The 26,397-nt window shown below is 38.8% G+C and overlaps 1 protein-coding gene across 1 annotated transcript; it reads right to left on the bottom strand.

The window, feature by feature from the left end:
- Positions 1-1,374: 1,374 nt before the first annotated feature.
- Positions 1,375-25,671, bottom strand: rab2a (RAB2A, member RAS oncogene family). Its single transcript, XM_077615782.1, has 8 exons — positions 25,451-25,671; positions 20,661-20,732; positions 19,345-19,412; positions 13,360-13,442; positions 12,589-12,681; positions 9,843-9,954; positions 6,107-6,175; positions 1,375-2,242 (listed from the first exon to the last, which is right to left on the bottom strand). Exons 1-8 carry the CDS (start codon positions 25,494-25,496, stop codon positions 2,147-2,149), a joined length of 639 nt encoding a protein of 212 aa, XP_077471908.1. The 5' UTR covers positions 25,497-25,671; the 3' UTR covers positions 1,375-2,146.
- Between the last annotated feature and the right edge of the window lie 726 nt (positions 25,672-26,397).

The following is a 26,397-nucleotide window of genomic DNA, read 5'->3' as shown; positions in this document are numbered from 1 at the left end:
ATTTCATTTTCTTCCAAATAACAAACACAACAAATAACTATTGGGGGCAAGAAGAGAAGCAAGAAGATAAGGGAAGGAGGACATAGATAAGATAGATCAATCCATAGATAGGTATATAGATGCATTAGGTTTGGCTTGATCCTCCCCCTGTAATAACTGTTGGTCTGTCCACACAAAAAGCACTACTACTGTTGCTTTACACAAAGAATAATCCTATACTGACTTGAATAATATCTGTTATATCTAAAATGACAATAAAAAAACATTATCTCACCCGAATATATATAGGCAATGCTATATATATATATATATATATATATATATATATATATATATATATATATATATATATATATATATATATATATATATATATATATATATATATATATATATATATACATACATATATATATACATACATATATATATATATATATATATATATATATATATATATATAATGCAGCTCATGGATATGTGCACGCGGATTGTTTGTTTAGAAAGTAATAGATGAGAATTTAAACAAACTTTTCCATGTATCTAATGGAATAATAAATCCGAATCTAAGAAGTTTGTGGTGAAGCACATTTGCAACCAATTTGTTTTTGAGCGACTGTAGAAATGTCTCAATAGGAGTGGCGTTAAGGCAGACAGCTGATCCTGATGTCTCATCATAAGTGATTTTCGTCCCCGACTTTATTAAATGAATGAAACACAGGTAAACATGCTGTTTTGGCAATAAAAAACACACAAGTTATGTGAGCAGAGTCAGAAAGCGCAAAGTATGCATGGGGAAATATAAACAAAATAAGTAAGCAATGAGTCAAACCGTAAAATGATGCCCATTACAATTCAAGCAAGGAAACATTGCAAGAGTCATTGATCAAGCACTAAATAACACATTAGTATATCTGCAAACTATTCCGTGATGGTAGTCATTGCTTGCTTAAATTGGCGATGCCTTGACACTTGATCCGATTCTCCACCAGGGACTCTACATGATCTTCTTAACAGCCTGTTATCGTTCACATTTGCCATTTAAAAGAAAAGTGCTCTAGCGACCCCTTTAAATACGGTTGGTGAGTGTTTGAATTAAGCTGCTAGTCGGTCAAGAATGCTTATTTTCTGTTTTTTATTATTCTAATAAAGGCCCGGTGAAGACTGCAACTTACCAAGTTTCAGTTTTTAACAGCCAAAAAAGCTACAAAAATCTAAAGAGCCATATATACACAGAATAGCGGCTGATAAATACAGTTAACAAAAAAAATCTAATAATTTCCTTTTTTTCCTCTTCAAATTCATAACTTCATTATGACTGCCACTTCTCTCGACATCCTTTTGACATTTCTTTAACTTTTTTTTCTTAAATGGTTCTACTGTTCCAAAAGGACTCATTCTCACACTCGACAGTTTGGTCTTTTATTCTCTCCCCAGGACAGTTTAAAACAGCCACACAATTGTTTAGTGTTCATTAAATACATTTCACCTGCAAGTTGACATCGAGAGACAAAGATAAGGGGGGGCTGTTTTATGAGCGGCGGGTAGTGACTAAAAAGACTGACTTCATTGGAATGCCTATATCATCCCTATACACGCAGGAACTACATGTACAAACATGCCTTGCTACCAAGGAGCTGTGTTGTTTTCTTTAAAAACATGGAGTTGTGTATATGCGTGTGTATGTATAGGCAACACTTGGTATATGATTCCATACAGCCATTCAGGTTGTATTTTCTGTCCTCTACTCAAAGGACCGTCAATAAGGGGACAAATTATTTACTACCATCAGCAAGCTAAACATCTGCATGATGCCAATTTTAAAACGAATCCATTTAAAACCATTGCAATTTCCCCAAGGAAAAAGTGAATTCAAAATTTAGTGAGGCAGAGTTGACACCATTTGTGTAAGGATTGAGCTCATGGGATGCTGCCATGAGACCCTCAAGTATTATTTAATTTAGCAAAAAAAAATGGTCTGAGAGAAAGAACAAAGCAAGTAAGGACGACAAGGGATGGATGGATGACAGGATGGAGAGAGAAAGGGTAACAAACTGTTACTGAGCCTGCACAGTTCAGCAGAAACACAATGGGATGGGTGTAGAGGAATTAAAGGGGGAGGATGAAGCGGTCTGTTTTGAGGCCTTCAGCAGCAGCCACCTCCGGCCTGTTGGCCTCCCTGGCTACCGGGCAATGTGGAGTTGGTGGTGGGGTGCTGAGGTCCAATCTTAATACCGTTGGCCTGAAGAGAAACAGCAAAAACGGAAAATAAAATCATAACAACATTTTACATATATGAAATGATTTCCCTTTGAGAAAAGCTAATATAGATGATTCAATCATTTTCTGTCCCGCTTATCCTCACAAGGGTCGTGGGAGGTGCTGGAGCCTATCCCAGCTGAATTCAGGGACCCAGCAGGGGAAACTCTACACAAGGGGATGGACAACCATTCACGTCAGACTCATACCTAAGGGCAATTTAGAGTGTTCAACCATCTTAACCTGCCTGATTTTGGGATGTGGGAGGAAACCCGAGTACCCAGGGAAAAACCCACGCAAGGCCGAGAGAACATTCAAACTCCACACCTGGGTTCGAACCCTCGACCCCAGAACTGTGAGGCTAACGGGCTAAGTACTCGCTCACTGGGCCGCCCCTAATCAAGATATTGCAATTGTTCTGAAAAATCTGCATCAAAATCCCAATTTTAGTTATATTAAACACATTTTAGTACTATTAAACCACTCTTTATTTATTACTTTGTCAATATATGGCGAATTAGAACAAATAAAAATGTTTTTCAAATCCAATATCCTGTTTTTGGTGTTTTTTCAGAGGGTTGGAACAAATTAATTTGTTTTTAGTTCATTTCAATGGGAGACGTTCGCTCGAGTTACGAGAAGCTCGACATATGATCTCAGTCCCGGAACGGATTAAGATTGTATGTCGAGGTACCACTGTATATAAGTCTAACATTTTCCCCAAAGTGGACGGGGTGCCTAATCAGTCTGTGCACCATTTGTATGCACTAAATTCAAGATTGTGTAGATGTCGCTGTATGACGACGACAGCTTGACTGACTGGGTACATTCCTTCCTGACGTGCTATTTATATAGTGAAAAGACGGATGTGACTGACGCACGTTCGCACATCATGCTCAAAGCATGGCAATAATAGCAATCGACGATGACGTTTTCGTCTGCTACCGATGGCCGAGACGATCCGGATTGCGTAAAACGAGATCGTTTTTACCAAAAATGTACTAAAAAAATTTCGTACAAAAGTTGTTATACGGCGTACACAATTTGAAATAATCCAAAAACCTACAAAATACGGGAAAAACGTATAAATTTACAGGTATGCTGTTCGCAATGACTTAGCTCGTAAAGGGGTGGTGAAAACAGGTTAGATGGCTATAGTTCAAGTTTACCAAGTGACTTGTTTCTCACTTAAATTAAAAAGCAGAGTTGGTACAAACAATAAAATAAGGAAGTGGCTTCCACTAATAACGTTAAATTAACATAGCTAATTATCCCACACATTGCCTTACCTCCCAGTTTTCACTTGTATATGCCCATGTGCACAAAATACAAAATAAATAACACGAGAGCATTTGAGAAAAAACAAAAAGAATATCGAATGAGTGTGTCATTGCTTTTAAGGTGAGATTAACATAACACAGTGACTGCCTGGTCTCCGCTTAGATCACAGTATAGAGGCACCAACAGGTGCTCGAGAGGAAACACAAGCTCTCAAGGATACTATGAGAAATGAATGGCACAGAAAAAAAGACAGCCTTAGAAAGCGAGAGGCAGGTGGGTGGACAGCCAAGAGACACAATTCTTTTATGTGTCTCTCTCATCTGCTCAATTGAAGGCTCCCCTCCACCTCCGCCATTAAAGTGGTGACGGTCTCTCTGTGTGTGGCTGGCTCACTCAGTCCTTCTGTATATATTTATCTCCCTTTTTCACAGCGTAACTCACCCGCCTACATACGGTAGCAGTCGTGCCTCTGGGAAACACTGTATGCCTTTAAATCACGTTTATTGAGCTAAGGCCATGTGTGTGTGAGTGCTTTCTCATTGAGGCTGCCAACATTTTCTGGTGGGGCTTCCCTCACACACATTCTCTCTCTTCCTCCCCTCTCAGGCAGTCAGCTGATGTGGTTTGGCCGGCTGGCCTGCCTTCATTCCATCTTGCTGTTCCTAACAAAACCACTCATGGCTGGCTAACTGACTAACACTTGGACTTGCTGGTTGGCTGGTCCAGGCAATGTGGACACGAGTGAAGACTGGCACATAATTGGTGTTTAGATACAACACTTTCTGCTTTTGTTAATAGGGACGTTGACAAAGGTTTTTGGCAAGTACACTTTGTGAAAGAGGACACTGAGCCAATTGCCTGAGAATAAATCGTATCATTTAGTTACAGACGTACAGGATTAGACGTGAATTTGATGTTGCTGAAAGCCAGTGTGATGATTGCTTAACTCCTCATCAAACAACGTTACACAACAACAATGAGGTTTAGGATACTGCATGACTGAACATTGGGAACTAGTTGAAACAACAGCGCCTCAGATGATGCTGTGCCAGGCCATATTTTTTGCGTGACCGGACGTTTTGTCGGAAGATGTTTGGTCCCCGGACGTTTGGTCGACCGGACGTTTGATAGAACGGACGTTTGGTAGAACAGACGTTTGGTAGAACGGACGTTTGGTAGAACGGACGTTTGGTCGCCGGGTTCTCTCGCTGTCAAATTATGACAGAGATTTTACTGCTGATATTTCAATATTAGATATTTAGATATTAAACTCACACACTCTCTCACGATTATAATTTTGAGCGCTGGTTTCAACAGTAACAACCCGGCGACCAAATGTCCGTTCTAGCAAACGTCCGGTCGACCAAACGTCCGGTGACCTAACGTCTTTCGACGAAACGTCCGAATACCATTTTTTGGGGCGCTTCTTTAAAATTAATGATATTTCCATTAATCTTACTGGCAAAAGATGATTGCAGATATGTTTTTCAGGGGTGTAACAAGACACTAAAATGTTATTTTTCTTCGGTTTTTAAAGTGTTGGTTGATTCATTTCCGGTGCAAAAAAGGCAGAAATACTTGCAACTTTTTTTAAATGTAAACAATACAATGCAATAGAATGAATTAAAGTGAACCTTTTGGGTGATATGTCCAATAAATTTTACTGTCCACGTATTTGTTATACCTGTAAAATCTAGATGACTTCTTTAGAGCCCTGAATGTCCAACACTTAAAACATCCAGGCGGAAACTCCCACAAGTAACGTATGCAGCGTTTAGCTCACGCTAATAATTCATTTTATGAGCACAAAAAAAACAGTACGCTAGTGGACCGAATCAAACATACAAAATGAAACGTTGAACCGCGCTACACACTTGAATGTGTCAATTTTAGAATATGCTCAGGGAACAAATTATACTTAATATCCAAGGCACTGCTTTACAGTAAATCAGTAAAATTACAGGTTTACGGTTTTTTTTTTTTAAATCATTACTTTAGTTGTGGTCTGACTGCTATGTGCATCGACAAATGATAGGGAAATGTAGCAAAACTAAAATTGGAGTGAAATGGAGTACCCCACACGTGGTTAAACCAAGAACATTGAGGAATAATTTTATCAGCTATCCTCTTGTAGTACATAAAACTGTTGCCAAATTATTTTCGCACACAGTTTTCATATTTTCTTGGATTACACATCCAAATTTCTGTCTGGAAAACTTTTCCACAGTAAAGATAGGCATCTGCCCGACTAGATAATGGAAAACTGGCTCAGTGGCTGGCTGTTTTCGTTTTCTTATGAATGACTGAGACCTTGTAGGGTATGAGAAATATGTGAGAATGAAAACTGCTTAAGACTAGAGAAGGAAATATGCTGAATTTGTGACCAAAATGGGAAAGATGAGCAGTAGAGAGACAAAAAAAATTGGACTTATATTGGGTAAGTACTAAAGGCAGAAATAAAAAAGTTGCATTCAAGGTTACTGGCTTACACAAAAACATACAATCTCAGCAGGCAACAGAGAACTCATTGGAAACGGAAAAAAGTGGGGGAGAGGGGGGGTCTCACCTCATTGTTGATATCAAAAACACCCTCCTGGATCTTCTCATAAATCTCCTTGGCTGTGTTGATGAAAGCCTGAAATGAAGACAGAAGACAAGATATTCAACCATTTCTTAAAGTTAGTTCCAATATTAAAATGTATTCAACACCCAATAATATCAACCATTTCTTTGTAAACTTTGTCACATGTGCACGCTATTCTAGAAATTTAAAGTCACTCTGGTTACTTTGTTACAGTGTGCTCCTCCATTCACATGAACTGCAAATAAGGGCTTAGACCTGTTTTGCCGAATGCCTAAGTATGTTGCAACTATCCTATTGTTTAATGAACTTAGGAACATTAGCGTGAAGTAATTTGTAACACTGCTTTACAAAAGGTGTGTCAAATGCTGATATTTAGAAATTAGACATGTGACCCTTGGCAGGTTGATACATGTTGAACAAATGTAATATTGTACATTTTATTATTGAAAGGCTTATTAGGTGACCTATCTCTTATTGGTGTTTCTATTTTGTCCAGGTAGGCTTACAGCATCTAAAGTAGGATCCATGCGGCCTGATGAGTGTAAATTTCACCATTAAATCTCTCCAAATAATGATCTTATAGTGTAAGTTTTGCGAATACTTATTTTATTTGGTTATCGCTGCATGTGGTGAATGTGATTTCTGTGATCACAAATCCTTAGCAGTGGTCCCTAAAATATTCCACAAAGGGCCGCAGTGGGTACGGGTTTTCATTCCAACCCAGAAAGAGAACACCTTTTCACCAATCTGGTGTCCTACAAGTGAAATCAGTGGATTGCAGTCAGGTGCTTCTTATTTTCTTCTAAAATCTCATTGGTCAAACTGTCTGTGCTGGATCGGTTAGAACATAAACCTGCACCCACACCGGCCCTCGAGGACCGGTCTGGGGACCCCTGCTTTATAGTCTGGAAAATATTAATTGGCTCTGGTAACAGGAATGATTGAGGGCTGATATAATGATTTTCCTGTCTATCAATACATTAAAAACGGTGATGCAATGTACTTAAAATGTACCATTTAAGAACGTTATGGAACAGTGCAACATTGTTGATCGCTTGGGCCCCAAATGGGCTAATGAGAGAGGCTGTGCTGCAATGTTGCACTCTACGACCAACTGACTTTTGCACACGGCTAGCACACACTGCCCGACAGATCTGATAATGCCACATTCTTATGAGATGTTCCATGCGGGTAAAGAAATTTAACCTGATTCACGACTATTCAGCTACTGGAGCGATGCACATAGTGAGTGGGTGCGAATCAAGATGACAAAACCCCAAGTGTCACACAAATGAAACCGGTACCTGTATCAGTGTTCTTATTCTATACATTTTGTTTAACAAGAAACGGTAAGAATCTGTACTTTAATAAGATTCAAGCAATATATCAATATCAAATTTACTATATTGATATATTTTAAATGTGACAAATTGTTACTTTTTGAACGGAAAATTAACAAATGAATCAGGTTTTACAAACATAGGGTGATTACAATATTACCCTAGTTTCAAGTTACCTCAATTGTGAGTACGACAGGGACCAAAGATTTGGACCAATGTCAAAATGGAAGCAGAAAACATAGGGGAATGAATGACTAAATGTTAAAATGAGTGCATCTAAAAGTGGCTTTAGATGGAGTCGAAGGTGGTATGGTAGTATATTAAAATTATCTCATAATCTTCTATTTAGCTCCCTATAAAAATAGTCTAAAGTGCCCATGGGGTGCTCTGGTGCACTCATGTTCACTTCTGGCCTCTTTACTTGCATTGATTCATTCCCATGTCTATTTAGGATGCATTGTGAAGATGGACTGAAGAAGGAACGAGAGGTGAGGAGTCAGGAGGAATTTGTGAGAGGAACCGAGAATGTCATGAAAAAAGAGGAGCAGCAGTCAAGAGGAAAAGGGAATGATGACAAGGAAAGGGGAAATGGACAAAGATGAGTAGAGGATGCTTACAGAAATGTCTTTTCTATCATCAACCCAGAGAACCTTCAATGATTGGCTGCTCGGGGTTGGGCAGAGTGGAAACCATGAATATGTATGAACTTTAACTGGCTGATATACTGCTGAGAAAGGGGGTGATGGCAACAAGGGAGAAAGGGGGTGGAGGAGACCAAGACATGAATGGAGGGAAGGACAGGGCGAAGGCGGGGGTGGCTTGATGCCGGGGGGAAAAAATGGATGGTATGAGTGAGGGGGAGGGGATAAAGAGGAAATGATGGACGTCGGGGGAAGAGGAGGAATGGAGCGAGTGCAGATGAAGGGAGCTGAGAAGAGGAGGTATCAGGAGGATTCAGAGGACACTAATGAGACAAATTAATCATACCACACACACAAGCACACATGCACACTCCTCCTCCTCCTCATTTTAACCCCTGAGAGCCCTAGTCGACTGTGTGTCTACGCGGGGGTGTCCGAGCGCATGCGTGCTAGGAGAAATGGGTTAAAGAGGGGGGGAAAAATCAATGTAAACACACAGACAAGCCTGAGGACAGAATGCTATGGAGTGTATAGGATGGGATTATTTATGTGATTGGATAAGTGAGAAGAGTCCCAGAAGACAACACCGCATTCATCATCGACAACACTAGGGGTGTGTCCACGAGCTAAGGAGGATAGCCACTCATCCTCGACATTTCAAGTCAGCGTGAATAACTTTGAATTCTAGGGGATGATTATTAAGAATCTTTTTTTTGCCATTAATTAAGAATGTGCTGATCTGTCAAGAACCCAGCAGCTTGAGTTAATGTAATACATCATTTGCAGCATCATGGGAACGATGCAAATGCATGTAAAGTAGACAAAAGGTGTCACAGAGAAGCTAAAAAATGAAAAAAGAAAATTGAGAAGAGGGAGGGTTCGGAAAATAATCTTTGGCCTCTGCTACCTCAGTCATTTTGTGCGGTTTATCCCTTTTTTAGATTCAAATACCGTATTTTCACGACTATAAGGCGCACAAGTCTTAAATTTTCTCCAAAATAGACAGGGCGCCTTATAATCCAGTGCGCCTTATACATGAACAAATATTAAAATTGGTATCACGATAAAAGAAAATAAATCAGTCAATAGGGTACACCATCCTCTACAGGTCTCGTAACAGTGTAATGCGGAGCGGTGCGCCTTACAATGCGGTGCGCCTTATATATGGAAAAAACATTAAAATGTCATTCATTGAGGGTGCGCCTTATAGTCGTGAAAATACGGTATTTGTTTTGACATTGGCAAATATTTGAAGTGCTAATGATTACTAAATACAATAGACAAAATGATACACGCATTTATCATGGTTTCAAGACAGTTTAGGGGAAAAGAGTGCAATGGATTGCTTGCAGTGATATAACAGAGTGGTTTTGAAATGGGCTATTTCTTCAGTAGAATTAATTTACATGTTTTCAAATTAAAGAAGTCGTTTACATAGCACCCTTTTCAACTGAAATGAGAATTACTGTGTCTTCATGTCTATTCATTGCCACGCAATTGCATTGTGGGTGCTTAAAAACATTTGAAGAAAGGTTTGAAAACGAATGCTTTAAAAGATACGTTACAATTAGTAATTCATATGCACGTGTGTAGTTTATATACTTACTGGCTTCAAGTGATCTGGTATGTACATTTAAATGTTTCAGTGTTCTACATGCACCATTGGATGAGATTAGAACTTCAGGACAAGGACGATATTGAAATGACATTTTCTTGTTTGCATGTGTGTATTATTACCTCCTCTACATTTGAGGCCGTCTTAGCTGAGGTCTCCATAAATATGAGGCCATGTTCTCTGGCAAATGCTTCCCCTTCCTCTTTCTTTACCTCTCTCCGTGACTCCAGGTCACTGAAATGCACAAACACATAATGGAGTAATAAACCATTTTAAATGAGGAAGTAACCACAGTTAACGGAGCACTCTGTAAGATTTGCACTTCAAATATTCAATGGCTCTAATATAGACTTGATCAAAATCCTAGACCAGTTCAAAAATTCCTAGAAATTATCTTTTGCCCATTTGGATCCTAATGAGGTTTTAAGTATAGCTACAATGAGGCACTAAAAGCACTTTGAAAAAATAATTCATTGAAAACGACAAGTAAACTGAAAAAGGCTTTTAACAGCTGAACAAAAGACTATCGCTAAAAAAGTAAAAAAATATTCACCAAACCTAAAAAAATAAAATAAAATAAAAATCTCAGTTGGACATCAAAATGAGTTGCTCCACTGTTCTGTTTAATCACTTTAAAAAAATGTTTAGAAATGCTTAATGTGAGTGTTTCCAGGAGCTTTGGGAACATTGAAGATGGCTTAAAAAAGGGCATCAACTTTCTGGAACTGATGTCCATTTTCATAAAGTTTTTTATAAAGTTCCCTTGCTATTCATCTGCAGATGTTCTCTAATGGATCAGGGGAACATGCAGCGTAGTCTAAAAGAGCAACGCAATCGTCCCTTAAGAAGTCCTTGGTCAAGCGAACACTGAACTGAAGCGTTGTCAAGTTGAAAAACCCAGCTGCTTCCACACAGACGAGGGCCATCAGTCATGAAGGACGCATGCTCCAACATCTGCACATAACCACCAGCTATTTGATGACCCTCCACTACCTGAAGTGCCAATATTTCACTGAGAGAAAAAGCACCCCAGATCATGCCAGGTAGAAAACATCTCAAGTGGGATCTCCTTGTCATGCCAGTAACACACACTGGACTGCCAAGGATAAAGTTTTTTTCTCATCAGAGAATATATTTCCCCTCACCTATCAAAGTCCCATGTTTGATCCTATCTGGCAAAGTCCACTGAGGCAGTTCGTGGCATTAAAGAAGACGAGGTCTTTGAATACAGGTTTGGCTTTGAAACCGGCAGATGCAGTGTGATGGTTATTGCGCTGCAGTCAGCACCAGTAATGGCCTTAATTTGGGATGAGGACTTAATGACGTCGTGGATCCATAGACTAAAATAAAGCCCAAAAAAATCCTATCAAATGTAAAATGAGTCATGACAAATTCAGAAACAAAATAAGGATATACAGTGGCGATGCCTTCGAAAAATAGAGAGAAAAGTTGAGGAAATAATTGACGACAGACCCCAAAATTACACGTCTGCTCGAAGGGTGATATACTTTTCCCAATATTACTTACCTCTATGGTAAACTGACAATAGAAATAGGAACAAATTTGGCATGTTTGTGCTAATGTTGTGTAGCATCATGGATGGAGGGATAAAATAGTTTTTGTGGAGCATTACAAAATCAAATATCTGCCAGGATGCGATATATATATATATATATATATATATATATATATATATATATATATATATATATATATATATATATATATATATATATATATATATATATATATATATATATATATATATATATATATATATATATATATATATATATATATATATATATATATATATATATATATATATATATATACACATATACATATACATATACATATACACACATACATACATACACACATACATACATACATACATACATACATATACATATACATACATATACATATATATATATATATATATATATATATATATATATATATATATATATATATATAATTATATATTGTTGAGAAACGTATGGTCGTCCGCTTCCCTGTCATGGAAATAGAAACTATAACATTTGTTTGTAACTTGCCTCGTTTTTTGGGTTAATCGACCACCTTGTTAAAAATCATTATTTGTGGACCAACTTAATCCCTGTGTAAACCCTTAAATTTGAAGACTGTAGCAGGTACTCATTCAATGTTCCCCCGATCATTGCTAGCGTAGTTTGTTAGCCTCTGTCTTCTCTGATTGAAATGCAACATTGGTATGATAATGCAGTATGCCTCTCCATGGCAAAGCGCTTTCTTAGCCGTCAACCTGAAGGGAGAATGCATGGAGCTCGCAATATTTTTATCCTGTTTGCAGTACCACCTTTGGCCACCAAGCTTGCTTTATATTCCTTTGAGGATAAACACAGTTCTTGTTTACAATTGAACAATGTCTGTGAATTTTCTTGAGTCCATCCAGTAACAACCAAGAATCTTTGATTTTGACATGAAGCTACACATCCTAACAGGCATCACATCTAAAAGCAGCACTTAGGCAGTGACAAACTAAGATTTGTTACAGCTTATTCTAAATATAATGACAACGCATCAAGCGTAGTCCTAAACCACCACTAAAATGCAGTTAGAAAATAAGGCTTCATTTTGACATGAATCTATCTTACATAACACCACATTACTTAACCTGTAGGTACAAAGTGAGTCAATACTGTTGAGAAACCATGTATTTCATTTGAACGAATTTTTTCTTATCTTGTATTGTCTGCAATACATTTAACGTGGGGCGGAGGAAAAGTCTTTGTGATTACACATTTTCTAACTAACCTTTCCAAATGCACCTAGTACACGAGGTTCATAAATACTGTAATTTTTGACAATAAAGAAACTAACCTCTTGTTGCCAATGAGCATTATGACCATATTGGAGTTGGAATGTTGGCGAGCATCCTCTAACCAAGTCGTCAAGTGGTTAAAGGTGTCCCTCCTTGAAATTGAGAAATAAAGAAAACAAAATTATTATTCATGGCTTGATCAGGAGAATACATGGTGAGTCGGTGCTAAAATCCTTAGGATATTTGAGTACTATATAGATGGATTTGTTAGGAAATACACTTTCCTTCCAAAATCTCATATTACCTATGGGATACTAAAGAGTCACATAAAATGAATGTACGCCATTAGTTGCAAATGACATATGTTACACACACACAATAACCGTATTTTTGATAGGTTCATTGATATAGCATAAAAATGCTCAGAATCTAAAGTTCATATTTTATATATAAAGGAACTCTAACTTACCAAAATGTAACCATTGGAGTTATAAATTGGGAAACGTTTTTTGTGGTAACTGAAAAATGGATACACATGCTATACTTTGTATATAAAACAACATTAAAGTGTAACCCCAAAATTTTTGAGTTGCAGAATTCAGCCGCAAATTTACTCACTTGCACGGTTGAATTGAAAATTGTCTTGCGACCAGACAGTGTGATACATTTTGACAGCAAACTTACTACATGTCAAAATACTTTGGGTACTCTTGATTTCATACCACATTCCAAAAATATAATTGGTAACTTGGTTGAACGTGAACAACTTCTTGTTTCTCAACACGCTTTAACCTTTATAGTGCAGTAGTGAGTTTGTGATTGTCTAATACCTTGTGATGTCGTAGACGAGGAGTGCTCCTGCTGCTCCTCTGTAGTAAGATCTGGTGATGGACCGGAATGACTCTTGACCAGCCTAAACAGAAACATATATAATGATGAAATGAAATTGAATTTTAAATAATGTAAGTGGTTCGACACTACAGTTTCAACAATTGATTAATGGAAAACTATTTAATCATTCAGTAATTGCATTGCAACTAAAATTACCCAAATGTTGATTTCAGTCCCTCAACTGTAAATATACTTAGTCCACCTCGAAAGCAGAACGCTTCTCAATGGGTTATAGTATTCTAAGATATTGGTAATCATGTGCTTTTTCGTTGGAAAATGATTAATACAGTTCCATATTCTCGAAAATGTTGAGGACCAAAAAATAAGTTAAGCAAAACCAATTGATAGAAAACACACAGGGAACACAAGCTCATGTTTTTTCTGAATTAAAGCATTATTTTAAAATCAATTTGTTCTGTTAATCATCAGAATAATCAACTCTAACAATATTTGATAGTGAAGCCCTACCTGAAAAATGACAAAGGAATAATGGTGTACGATACTGCATATTTTGCCAATGATCGGGTCCAAGGAACTATGAGGTCAGTATTGCCGATACACAGAATACAGATATTACTTCATTGTTACGGTTGTGTCATTGAATAGAAAAATGTCCTTTTTCATGGGCTTCACGTGTTTCTTTGGTGATTGATTTGTAGCTTGTAATAATAATAATATTATGCCCGTAGGGAGAAATGGTCATCAACTGTCCTATCATTAAATGCGACAGTTATAGGGAAAAGTGTCCTTAAAAACCTGTTATTGTAAAAAAAAAAAAACTAGTCTTTGGTGATTTTAAGGCAACTAGGTAATGGAACCCTGATTCCCCAAGAGCACTCTAGCTCCGGGATTTCGAAAAGTTGGGGAGAAGGCAGGACAGAGACGCATCTATACCAGGATACAATGGAGTCCTCTCTAACTTGCTCCATCTATCTTTCACAATTTATCTCATTCTCTCGAAGCATGTGGTAAAAAAAAACCTCCAGTTCTCCATACATAAGCTATAAGGATATTTGCATGAGCTTGTAGTGATGTAAACATTTTGACATAAAGGACAGCTCACCATCTTATGTTCATTCACAGGTCTATTCTTCCTGTTTTCATTGTCTCATCTTCACTTTGTTCCTTCCATTATTCAACGTTCCATTCTCTCTTTAACTACACCCCCAATGGCTGAACTCCCTGGAAAGCATTCCTACACCCCCCACCCTATCTATTCATTCCTTGTCTCCATCCAGTGTAAAATCACAATGTTGCCTATGTCTCATCTGGGCCTCAGACACAAACAAAATGCACTCTGTGCCAGCAGCTGCAGATCTTCTCTACAAGCTCGGTTGTTGAACCAAACAGCCAGGAAGTGGGTGAATCACTCGACCAGTCATCTAACTTTGTCAACCAGTCTGGTGGCGGATCATGCAATCAGTCATCATGTCAAAGTACTAATGAGTCGACCTAAGGAAAAAAAGCCTGTTGTTCTGGCAACCCAGGGAATCAGAAAATGTGTACTGCTGAAAAAAAATGTTATTGGTGCTATTATATGTCCAACAAAAGCCAGCAGAAATTTTATCATTGCAATCATAAAACAAATGAACTTCAGGTAACATGTTCAAACTAGTGAGCCAGAAGGAGAATGAGATACGTCATCATCAACAGAAAAATCACTGCTGGTCTCATTTGCTGCATTTTACAGCAGTGTTCTACCTCACCCTGCTGGTGAAATACTTTACTGCATTTTCCACACTTCCAAATTCAGTCACACAATGATAAGCACGACTACGAATGAATGAAATCAACACAAACACACACACACGCACACACATACAAATATATCCATATACAGTGCTGTGAAAAAGTATTTGCCCCCTTCCGGATATCAGTGTTTTTTGCATATTTATCACATGCAAAGGTTTCAGATCATGAAACCAATTTTAGTATGACAGTGACAACCCAAGGAAATAGAAATTGCAGTTTCTAAATGATGGTTTTATTAACCAAGGCAGAAAAAAAATTACAAACTTGTCTGGCCTTTTGTGAAAAAGCCCCCTGAACCTAATACGATAATTTGTGATGAGTCTTTCACAACGCTTTGTCGGAATTTTGGCCCACTCTTCTGTGCAGAATTGTTTCAATTCTGCAATTTTAGAGGGTTTTCTAGCATGTACAGCCCTTTCAAATCCCACCACAGCATTTCAATAGGGTTTAAATCTGGACTTTGACTTGGCCACTCCAAAACCTTAACTTTGTTTTATTTTTTGAGCCATTCAGAGGTGGACCTGTTGGTTGGCTTTGGATCGTTGTCCTGCTGCATGCTCCAAGAGCGAGAGAGTTTGAGCGCACAAACTAAGGGCCAAATGTTCTCCTTCAAAAGTTGCTGTTAGACAGCAGAGTTCATTCTTCCCTCAATTGCAGCAAGTCGTCCTGGTCCTGAGGCAGCAAAGCAGCCCCAGACCATCAGACTGCCACCACCATCAGAGCTGCCAAACTCCGTTGACCACATTTCAGGAGTACCCTTGTCCCATTTCCGGAGTGAATGCGATTCACGCATAATCGATATAAAATGTAAAAGAAAAATTAACGTACGACAATTTAAATCAAACTGTTATTATCATGTTTTTACATGAATTGAAATATTGTGTTTTTGCAAACTATTGCAAAAGTACAGCATTGTAGTCACAGTTATTTTGTGATTTAACAAAGGGCGTCCAATTACTTTTACACAGAGGGCCAGACAAGTCTGCAATGGTAAATAAAATCATGATTTAGAGCAGGGGTGGCCAAGTCCGGTCTTCGAGAGCCCCTATCCATTCTGTTTTCCACATCTCCCTCCTCTACCACACCTGAATCAAATGATCAACTCAATAGCAAGCTGTCCAGAAGCTTCATACCAGTCCCGATTATTTGATTCAGGTGTGTTGGTAGAGGGAGACATGGAAAACAGACTGGATAGGGGCTCTTGAGGACCGGACTTGGCCACCCCTGATTTAGACTGCATTTTCTCTTTCCTCGGGTTGTCTCTGCTTCATACGGAAATTGATTTGATGGTCTGAAACCTGTGTGTAATAAATATGCAAAAAAAAAAACAGAAATTAGAAAGGGGGCAATACTTTTTCACGGCACTGCATATATACTGTGATCCTTCACCACTTTGCGGCTTCTGTACATCACGGTTTTCTATGTTGGGTACAAAAAAAAAGTTCATAAAAATGTCAAAATCCACGCTGAAACTCACAAGCGGAAGACAGGAGATGAAAAATGGGCGAAGTTAGGGCCCCGCTTCTTCTTCGGCGCTGAAATGGGTGGCACTCAGCGCAGAAGAAGAAGGGAAACTTCACCATAGAACAGGGGTGGGCAAACTATTCCAGAAAGGGCCGCAGTTGGTACGGGTTTTCATTCCAACCTATAGGAGGAAATCTTTCCACCAATCTGGTATCTTAGAAGTGCAATCAGTGGATTGCAGTCAGGTGCTTCTTGCTTCAGCAGAAACCTCATTGATTGAACTGTTTGTGTTGGATCGGTTGGAACAAAAACCTGCACCCACAGCGGCCCTCGAGGACCGGTTTGCCCACCTCTGCCATAGAAGAATGACGCATCGATAATACAAACAGCGTCATGCCTTTTCTTCGGATTACATTACATTAAATACATTTCGAATCACGCACAGAAAGACAGCGAGCTTCTTTCAGAATTGTATGGATTTTGAATTGGCGTTGAAATGCCTCCAACGTCCTGCGTTATGTCAAAATTCATGCTGAAACTTGCAAGTGAAAGACAAGAGATGCAAAATGGCAGAAGTCAGGTAAATGGGAGTTTTCGTCCAAGTCCATTATACTTGTATGACAATAAATGCATGCAATATAATTCAAGTCCTCCTGCACAGTGCAGTAGAAGGAGGACCTTGAAGGGTGCCCCCTTTCAGCGAGGTACAGCTTCGCGTTCGAGATGAAACAGTTTAAGAACCAGTCATTTGTGAAGGCTTTCGTGATCCAGGGTTTCTTGTTGCTCATCCAGTAGACAGGCAGCAAGGCTTTGTTCTTGTTTTTTAAAGCATGAGGACGGTCGAACTTGTAGATTAAGGCTGGTTTTACCATGAAGCCAGCAGCATTCCCATACATGATGTTCTGCACGTTCACTTCATCTTTGAATAAGAATGTCCGTGAAGGCATCCTCATCCATCTTAAAAACTTGCTCCAACCATTCTCTTGAATTATGTGAGGGAAGTTCTTCAATTTAGCATTTCGCTGCTGGCCGAGGAGGCTCACTATGACCCTCTATTTTTTTCCGTCCGTTTTCCGAAGATTGCTTTCACCAAGTGGCAAATGATGTGTGGCTAATGAATTGGGTTGTTTTGGCGAAAACTGCAGGTAAATATACAGTGTTCCAATGACATGGCAATCAAAACAACTAGGTTTTAGCTGCCATTGTTGGCCCTGACCAACAACAGCAAAATAACAAGTAAGAAACTCCCGGTCAAATGATGAATCATTAGTTTTTCAATCAATGTTTGCTTCTGAAGTTGCGCTTTGTAAATGGAAAATCAGTTCAGATTCAGTAGAGACGATGCTTCTGTGTCAGGTTTCCTGTTTCTCTCAGTCATGGGCGTTGTGTTGTTGCTTCAGCCTCCAGTTTGAACTTGTGCAGTAAAATCTCATGTGATTCGGGATTTAATTCTTCCTCTGACCCACTATCAAGTTCGTATTCCAACACGTCGCAAGATAAACACGAGGGTACTGTTTTTCTTCTGAGTCATACATACGGCGCTCTGCCGGGTTCTGTCCTCCCATTCAGCCATTGGTGAGCTGATCCAACATTACACAACTTTTTTTGTACAATTTCAATATGTATGGATGTGTGTGAGTTTTATTTTTGACTACAGTGGTACCTCTACATACGAGCAGCTCTACCTACGAGATGCTCGAGATACGAGGAAAATTTCGAGCAAATAATTCGTTCTAGATACGAGAAAAATTTCAAGATGCGAGAAAGCCAAGTGGCCATGACACGAGAGGCTGTTTATCATTGTAGCGCACTGTCTTTTTTGCCGCATCTCTTTCGTGTATAACAGATATATACGAGCACTAAACGATTTCTTCACACAGTTTCTCCTACACATGGACCAGAAAATGCACAACGCGCATGCGCGAGCAAAAAGAGGGCTTTCTGGGTGATGAAGTATACTCGTGCACACAATACCGATAGCCAATGGCACCCTTTCTCAGAATAAAACTTCATTACCCACTATCAATACCTGGGTAGGTTGAGCTGTTGCATTTCCTGCTTTTCCTTCCTTAGCCTGTTAGCTCCCGCGATCGCTCATTCAAGACTACATCTCGTTGGCAAGTGGTCGTGCGTTATCCTATTGCGAGGGCATTTGTGTGCATCATTTTCGGAAGATTTTGAAGGGAATACAACAGCAAACAGCCCATCGATAGCGAATGTGAGGGTGGAGACTTGGCAAACAGTTAACCCGCAGAACGAAGGTAAAAAAATTAAAACAAAATTAGAATTCAGTTTTGTGTAAAGTTATATTAAACGTATGTTCGAGTGTGTCTGTATATATTAATCCAAGTTAATTTAAATTTGAGAATTGTGTTTATAATGGTAGTAGTTTGTTTTACCAGGTTTCCGTACCAAATGTTGTAAATAAATGTTTTGTCATGGCGACATGTGTTCAGCATTTGCCAGTTATCAGCACTGGTGCAATCAATCCTTGGTGCGAGCTGTGAAAAACTAAAAAAAAAATTTATGCCAATTTTTAGTCACAAATTATGGGTGCGTGTTATACTCGAATAAATACGGTAAAACTCCATGATAAAAAGGACTTTAAATTGGCAGTATTAGTACAATATTAACACTTAAATGAGTACAAATCCATTTAGTAATTCACATGAAATGAATTAAAATAAAATAAAAAATATGCATGTTACCGTATCCCAGATCTGCAGTTTGATCTGTTTGCCATCTATAGTGATCATCCTTGCTCCAAACTCTACCCCTGAATTTAGGAGAGAAAGAATAAGAGATTTAAATTTTAAAATGTGCACCAAAAGATTCCATGACTTTTGATTTCTGTGTAACCTCAATTAACAAACAGCAGCTTGCAAATAAAACAGATGTCAAACACTTTCTCAGTTCACAGTGATAGTAGGCAAGCAGAAAGTTAAGTTTCTCTCATACAGTATGAATATATTAGTGTTTAGCAAACTTCTGCATTTGAGAATTTAAATAATTTCACAAGGAGACTTATTTTTATTGTTCCACTTTTAACCCCGCCGACTTCAGTATCTACTTCTCAAATAAGAATAAGCAAATGGCTCCATCAAAGACTCATGACTGAGAACTGTCTGCTAAGCTAATAGATACTAGGCCTTTCATATGCTCCATATATGCAAAAGGTAGGATTAGGGTTAGCTTGTTTCAATGAAAAAAGGTAACTTGTTTAAAAATGTGATGTAACATTTGTTTAAAGAAATTAGGTATTTTGCTAAAACCATGAGAGCTAATAATTTATTAAGATACGTGTTAACTGCTTGAAATAATTAAAACATAAGGTTTAGCTATGATCTCTTTCAATGCCGTTGACAAAGATACATGATTGGACACCTGTCTCTTAAAAATCAAATTGAAACATTTAGTTTGTCATGAGTAGATGGTAAATTCATTTTAACAATTAAAAATGAATTAGCCCTCGCAATCCAAATAAATTGAAAAATCAATCTGAGTCAGGTGAGTCGATGACTGTATTTTGAGGTAACAATGCTTTTGCACAATATGAACTTGATTTCTTCAATCATACCCTAAGAATACCAACCAAGACGAGCTGTCCTAAATATTCTGTTCAAAAGACTTGTTGTAAAGTACTAACGTTATTTAATGTGGATGTTCTTCATTTATGGTAAAAGCTGTGAAATAATACAGCATGGACATTTATTTACTCTAAAACACAAAACAAAATTTCAACATCTCTGCATTACAGTGCAGCTGATAAAAATGAGGGGGTAGAAAGTAAAAATCTCATTCCTCTCCATTTCAAAAGGAAACACTGATTTTAGTTCTGGACTGGACTCTGGAAAAAGTACATTAAAATATCTTCTTTCAAGTGTTAAATAATAATAGCCTAAAAATCAGTATTGACAGTATTGAATTTAATTTTGTGCACTGACATCCATTCATACAACCATATTATATACCACTTATGATTACTGACAAATATACAGTATAATAGAAAAGCACACGGTCTTACCAATGGTAAGGTCGTGAACAGGCTGAAACCGCTTGTCTGTGAACTGTAGTAATAGACAAGATTTTCCAACACCTGAAAAGATAAATGAAAAGAAAGAATTATCATTAACAACAATATTATGAATTGAGATCTCAAGTTTAGAAAATCTTAAGGAAAAGGCAGCAAAACTAAAATTGGCACACTGTAGGGAAAGGGTACAAATTGCACATAAAATATATCTGCTATAATGGTTTACTCAGTTATTGCTTGCACTGATTGTTAAGAAAGCCATTGATTATCCACAATATTTAATTGTTCATTGTTAGATAACCACATGATGATAATAATTTAGTGTGCAGGTTATTGAGCGCTTTATTCAAAGTCAGGTAAATCTTCTTCGTCAGATTCGAGAGGTGTCGTCTGGTCAGCAGGAGGACTTGTGCGGGAGGTTTTTGGCGCAAAAGGAACATGGTGACGGGGAGTTCGACAGCGTCAAGTCGATTGCCATATTCAATGGCTATGACCATGTTGTAATCAATCTCTGGGACACTGTTTCAACCTGTGAGCCATATTCAAAATTTCTTGCCGATGTCTCAAAGCACTAAGACCAGCTTCTTCATCTTTATTGCTGTGAAGATTTGGAAATTAAACTTCCACTTTGCTCCTCCGCGCCGTCGAGCTATCTTACCTGACCAGAGAGGTCTATTTTTGGATAAGAGCGACGGCGTCCGCTAAGAGGTCGCCCGGAGCTCGCATTCCAGGAAAAATTTAGCCCAAGCGAGGATCCCGGTCTTACTGTCCACCCACAGCGTTCTATTTTCGGATAAGGGTGATGGCGTCCGACATAAGGTTGCCCGGAGCTTGCATTTATGAAAAAATCCACATTCACTAAGAATCCCGGCCTTATAGTCCGCTCCGAGCTCTACTTTTGGGTAAGAAGGACAGCCTCCACCCGGCGTCCGGCATTTTTCTTCTTTGGAGTTGAGTTGAGAGATAGTCCACTGTCTTCCGTCATTTTTCTGAGTGGTAAGGGGAAGACAGGGAAGTGTCTTCCGCCTGCGAGTTTCAGTGTGAATTTTGACATTTTTATGAATATATTTTATTTGGATGCTTAATATAAAATACCGCGATAGAGTGAAGCCATGAATGTTGAAGCCACGAAGTGAAGAGCGGGGGAGACTTTTTGCACCGGTGAATCGTAATATAACAAACAAAAGTAAATGAACTTGGATTACGATGCAGACACACTCAAAAATAAGTTTAATCTAACCTTACACTCAACTTAATTCCAAATTTGTTTTACATTTTTATACCTTTGTCCCAGCCGGGTTGGCTCTGTTTGCCCCGCCTCCACACTGACTTTCAGCTAATATCGAGGGTTGTTTGAGTTTGTATTCCCTTCAAAATATTCCGAAAATGATGCACACAAATGTCCTCACAATAGGATAACGCACGACCACTTGCCAACGAGAAGTAGTCTTGAATTAGTGATCGCTCTGCCAACGGGAGCTAACAGGCTAAGGTGGGGAAAAACACTGGGAAAAAAAACAATAATTCAACGCTCCACCCAGTGCTCGCAGAGACATTACAAAGAGTGAGTTGCGACCAGAGACATTACAAAGAGGGAGTTGCGACCAGAGACGTTACAAAGAGGGAGTTGCGACCAGAGACATTACAAAGAGGGAGTTGCGACCAGAGACATTACAAAGAGGGAGTTGCGACCAGAGACATTACAAAGAGGGAGTTCCGACCACAGACATTACAATGAGGGAGTTGCGGGGATTGAGCCAGTGCCCCTGATGTTCTTATGAGCAGCTAACGAGAAGTAATATATACTTCTCGTAGCGATCGCTCCGCCATTCACGCTGAGTGACGGAAAAAAACACTGAAAAAATGCAACGCTCTGCCGAGTGCTCGTAGATATCTGTTATACACGAAAGAGATGCGGCAAAAAAGGCCATGCGCTAAAATCATAAACAGCCTCTCATGTCTTGGGCACCTGGCTTTCTCGTATCTAGAGATAACTATTTGCTGGAAATTTTACCAGTATCTCGAAATTCTCGTATGTCGGGGTGCTCGTATGTCGAGGTACCACTGTACCACAAATGGCTACAGTTGCATAAAAGTTCAAACAACTTCGGCAAAAAAACATAAAACTTTCACAATGGTAGGAGTTAAGATATTCAGACATATGGTAGTTAGCATCATGCTTTTTGGAACCAATTTTTAAAAACTTTAAAAGATTCCATAATGCTTGAGTGCTCGCAGTATAACTTAGCGCTTATTTTTGGATGGCATGATGCAATTTTTAATTATGTTTTTTAATATAGCTTTGCGAATTTGGCACTAAGGTTCGATATGAAGAAAAAAGTGAATCACATCAAAATAATATTGGCAAGATTTTTTTTCCAAAATTGTTCAGCTCTACATTACGATTAATCTCTAAATAATTATTATGAAGCGCCTTCTACATAACTGCCCGTAAAAAGTAAAGGCCATTGACTTGGTACAGGTTTATTTTACAGAGCATGCCATGGTCATCCTCACGTTTCTAGGGGATAGCTACATTTTGAGGCGCAGATTGCTAGACAGGAATGATAAAGGCCAGATGGAAGAGAGTCCCTTAATTTACTGAAGACTTTACTATTATATTAAGATTAAACTATATAAAAAAAAATCACATAACACTAGTATCACAGACAATTGTGTATTATGGTCAATGAGATTATCATGAAATTCCTAAATCTAACTAAATGAAAATCAGGTAATTACAATCCAAGCATTGCAATTTGTATATATAAATAAACAGAAAAATACTAAAATACAACAAAAAAAAACAAATACCCAAGACCAACCCCCAAGTTGTGGCATGTTCACATCTTAATTCCAGAGAATAAAATTGAACTCTTTATGCGTAAGCATACAAAGGAATTGTTACTTTGAAGGGAAAATCTAAAAAAAAATCATCACACATGGTATTTCTGAGATACTGTATGAATCAAAAGCACATTATTAGGTTCAATATCATAAGGAAGTTATTAATTCATCCAGTAATGGTTGTTTTCTTACTGGAAAACAGAAAACAACCAACAAATCGTAAATGTTAATTGCCGACATCTACTGGTCAAAAAGAGTATAGCAACGCTGCAAGTCTTGTGCGCATATAAGCCGTACCCTTGATTAAGCCATCATTTTTTTAGTTACAGATACGGCTAATATGCGAGAAAATACGCTATTTGACTCGCACTTTTTTAGTGACATTGAAATTGGTATACATGAATTCAGCGGCTCTTTTCATTCTCCTGCTGTGAATTTCACTGTTTGTCACTTGTAAACATCCAGTCCATTTGAATTGGAAGGGTTGGCAGCAAATGTATTGATGTCGGTATCAATATTGCGGCCATTTTGGGGGGAGTATTAGGCAGTATCATGTTTGGACACAAGATTGGATCCACTCCTGTACTTGCGTGCCTTTTGGCTCCTGTAAATCAAACCACTTGCCAAGCATGTCAGCTGAGTGGGACGACTTCTCTTTAGAACCTAATGATAGTAACTCATCTCATCTCATTTTCTGAACCGCTTTACCCTCAGTAGGCCAAATCGCAGGTCCCAAGGAGACAAACATCCATTCACGCTCACACTCATACTTAGGGGCAATTTAGAGTGTCCGTACCCGGAGAAAACCCACACAGGCCCGGGGAGAACATGCAAACTCCACACAGGAGGACCGACCTGGATTTGAACCCAGAACCACCACTGTGAGGCCGACGCGCTAACCACTCATGTGCCGGGCCGCCCTAATGATAGTAACTTAGTATGCCATAATATTTGTAAACAGAGCATTTATTGAGTAGGTAGTAGACAGGCTTACTCTAATATTTAAAAAAAATAAATTTTTCATTCACTGGGTGCATTACTTTTACTGGTCTAAACACATGGGCATCAGGAAAAAATAATATTAAAAGACTTAAATAAAAAAGAATTGGAACAGGGATTTTTTTCCTGCCAACTCTCCCAGTTCAAATGGACTGCTTGTCAATCACTATAAACTGCAGCCAACGTGTTAATTGATATCACCCCTCCCCAAAAAATGTATTTATGTATTTTCGATATTGTTGTTTTGGCTCCTTGTGAGGGCGGGCAGGTGTCCAGATGAAAACATCAATCATGGTTTTAATCACCTAGTACACACGCAGAGATGTTAACAACAGGAATATTTCAAAAGTTAGGAAAAAAATACACTACCCGAGACGTCATAACACACCTATCTAATACGCAATTAAAAATAACCACCGATCTACGCCATTTCGGGGAATATCCGAGCCTTGATTTTCCATACTGGCCTCCTCCTCCTGGGTTTTATTAATTGGAACCGTGACAACGCCGTTGGTGCTTGTTTTATGATATGTCCCGAATTTGAGACATGGTTGTTTACTGATGTGATGGTCGCTTGCGTAATATTTGGTTAAACTCTAAATGCTGGCTAGGTAGTTCAGTATGCTAGCTGGCTGCGGCTAACACCCCCACCCCAAGAAGAGGCCCGTATTCTGTCAGTGAACGTAAACAGCTACTGCTACATTTTTATACTTGCTGTAGTTGGACTTAGAATTTTCACATTTAATTTACAGTGCTGTTTTCCTATAAGCAACCATGCCCCGGGGTTTTAACCGTTCAAGAGGGGGTACTGTCATCCCACCTCTGCGTCTACTTTTACCACGTCATTGGACATCCAACACTGCGGAAATGGACCGCTAGCCAGAGGCTAACAGCTAGCTGCAAGCTAATATAGAGTCTAGCTTGTTGCAGCCTACCTGTGTCTCCGATGATGATGTATTTGAAGAGGTATGCGTATGCCATGGTCGTCGTTATGCGGAGTCAGCTGTCCAGACTATCAGACCTTCGTAAACCCCACCGTAAACTGCGTGGAAAAGCGTGTTAGCCTGTTTTTCTGTATCGGCGTTGAAGAAGGAACAATAAACAGCCAAGAGCCTCAGCCCTACGTCACCAGGCCCACCCTCGCCACGCGACAAAATGTATACTTCATGTGCCCTCGGAAATTACAAATATTTTAATTTCGAACAGACTGTCAACAAAATTAGTACTAGTCTCACTTCCGACAGCATGTGAAAGTTTTTTTTATTCCTCCAGATTGAATGTTAAAAAGAACACATTTAACTTACTGAAATACATACTGGTTCAGCTCAGGCATCTATACATTATATAGATCACTAAACTAATATTATATTTATATATTTTATCAACAACCCGAGTTGCGCCCCGTCTGGTTAAAAAATAGACATGCTATTTGTTGTTTTAACATGCATGAAATTATATTTTTTTATGAAAGTTTATGCCCCTCCTTTTAGTCACTTTATCTCATCTCATCTCATTTTCTAAACCGCTTTATCCTCATTAGGGTCGCGGGGGTGCTGGAGCCAATCCCAGCTGTTTCCAGGCCAGAGGCGGGGGACACCCTGAATCGGTGGCCAGCCAATCACAGGGCACAAGGAGACAGACAACCATCAGCCTACCATGCATGTTTTTGGAATGTGGGAGGAAACCGGAGTACCCGGAGGAAACCCACACAGGCCCAGGGAGAACATGCAAACTCCACACAGATGGACATGACCTGGATTTGAACCCAGGACCCCAGAGCTGTGAGGCCGAGGCGCTAACCACTCGCTCCACCGGGCCGCTAGTCACTTTATTTTACGATTAAATTATTTTAGATACTAAGCTTTTCTGTAGAAAAATAGAT

The sequence above is a fragment of the Stigmatopora argus genome, chromosome 12 (assembly GCF_051989625.1).
Source record: "Stigmatopora argus isolate UIUO_Sarg chromosome 12, RoL_Sarg_1.0, whole genome shotgun sequence".
Lineage (NCBI taxonomy): Eukaryota > Metazoa > Chordata > Actinopteri > Syngnathiformes > Syngnathidae > Stigmatopora > Stigmatopora argus.
Note: the sequence above shows the minus strand (reverse complement) of the source record. Positions and strands in the feature narration are given on the sequence as shown.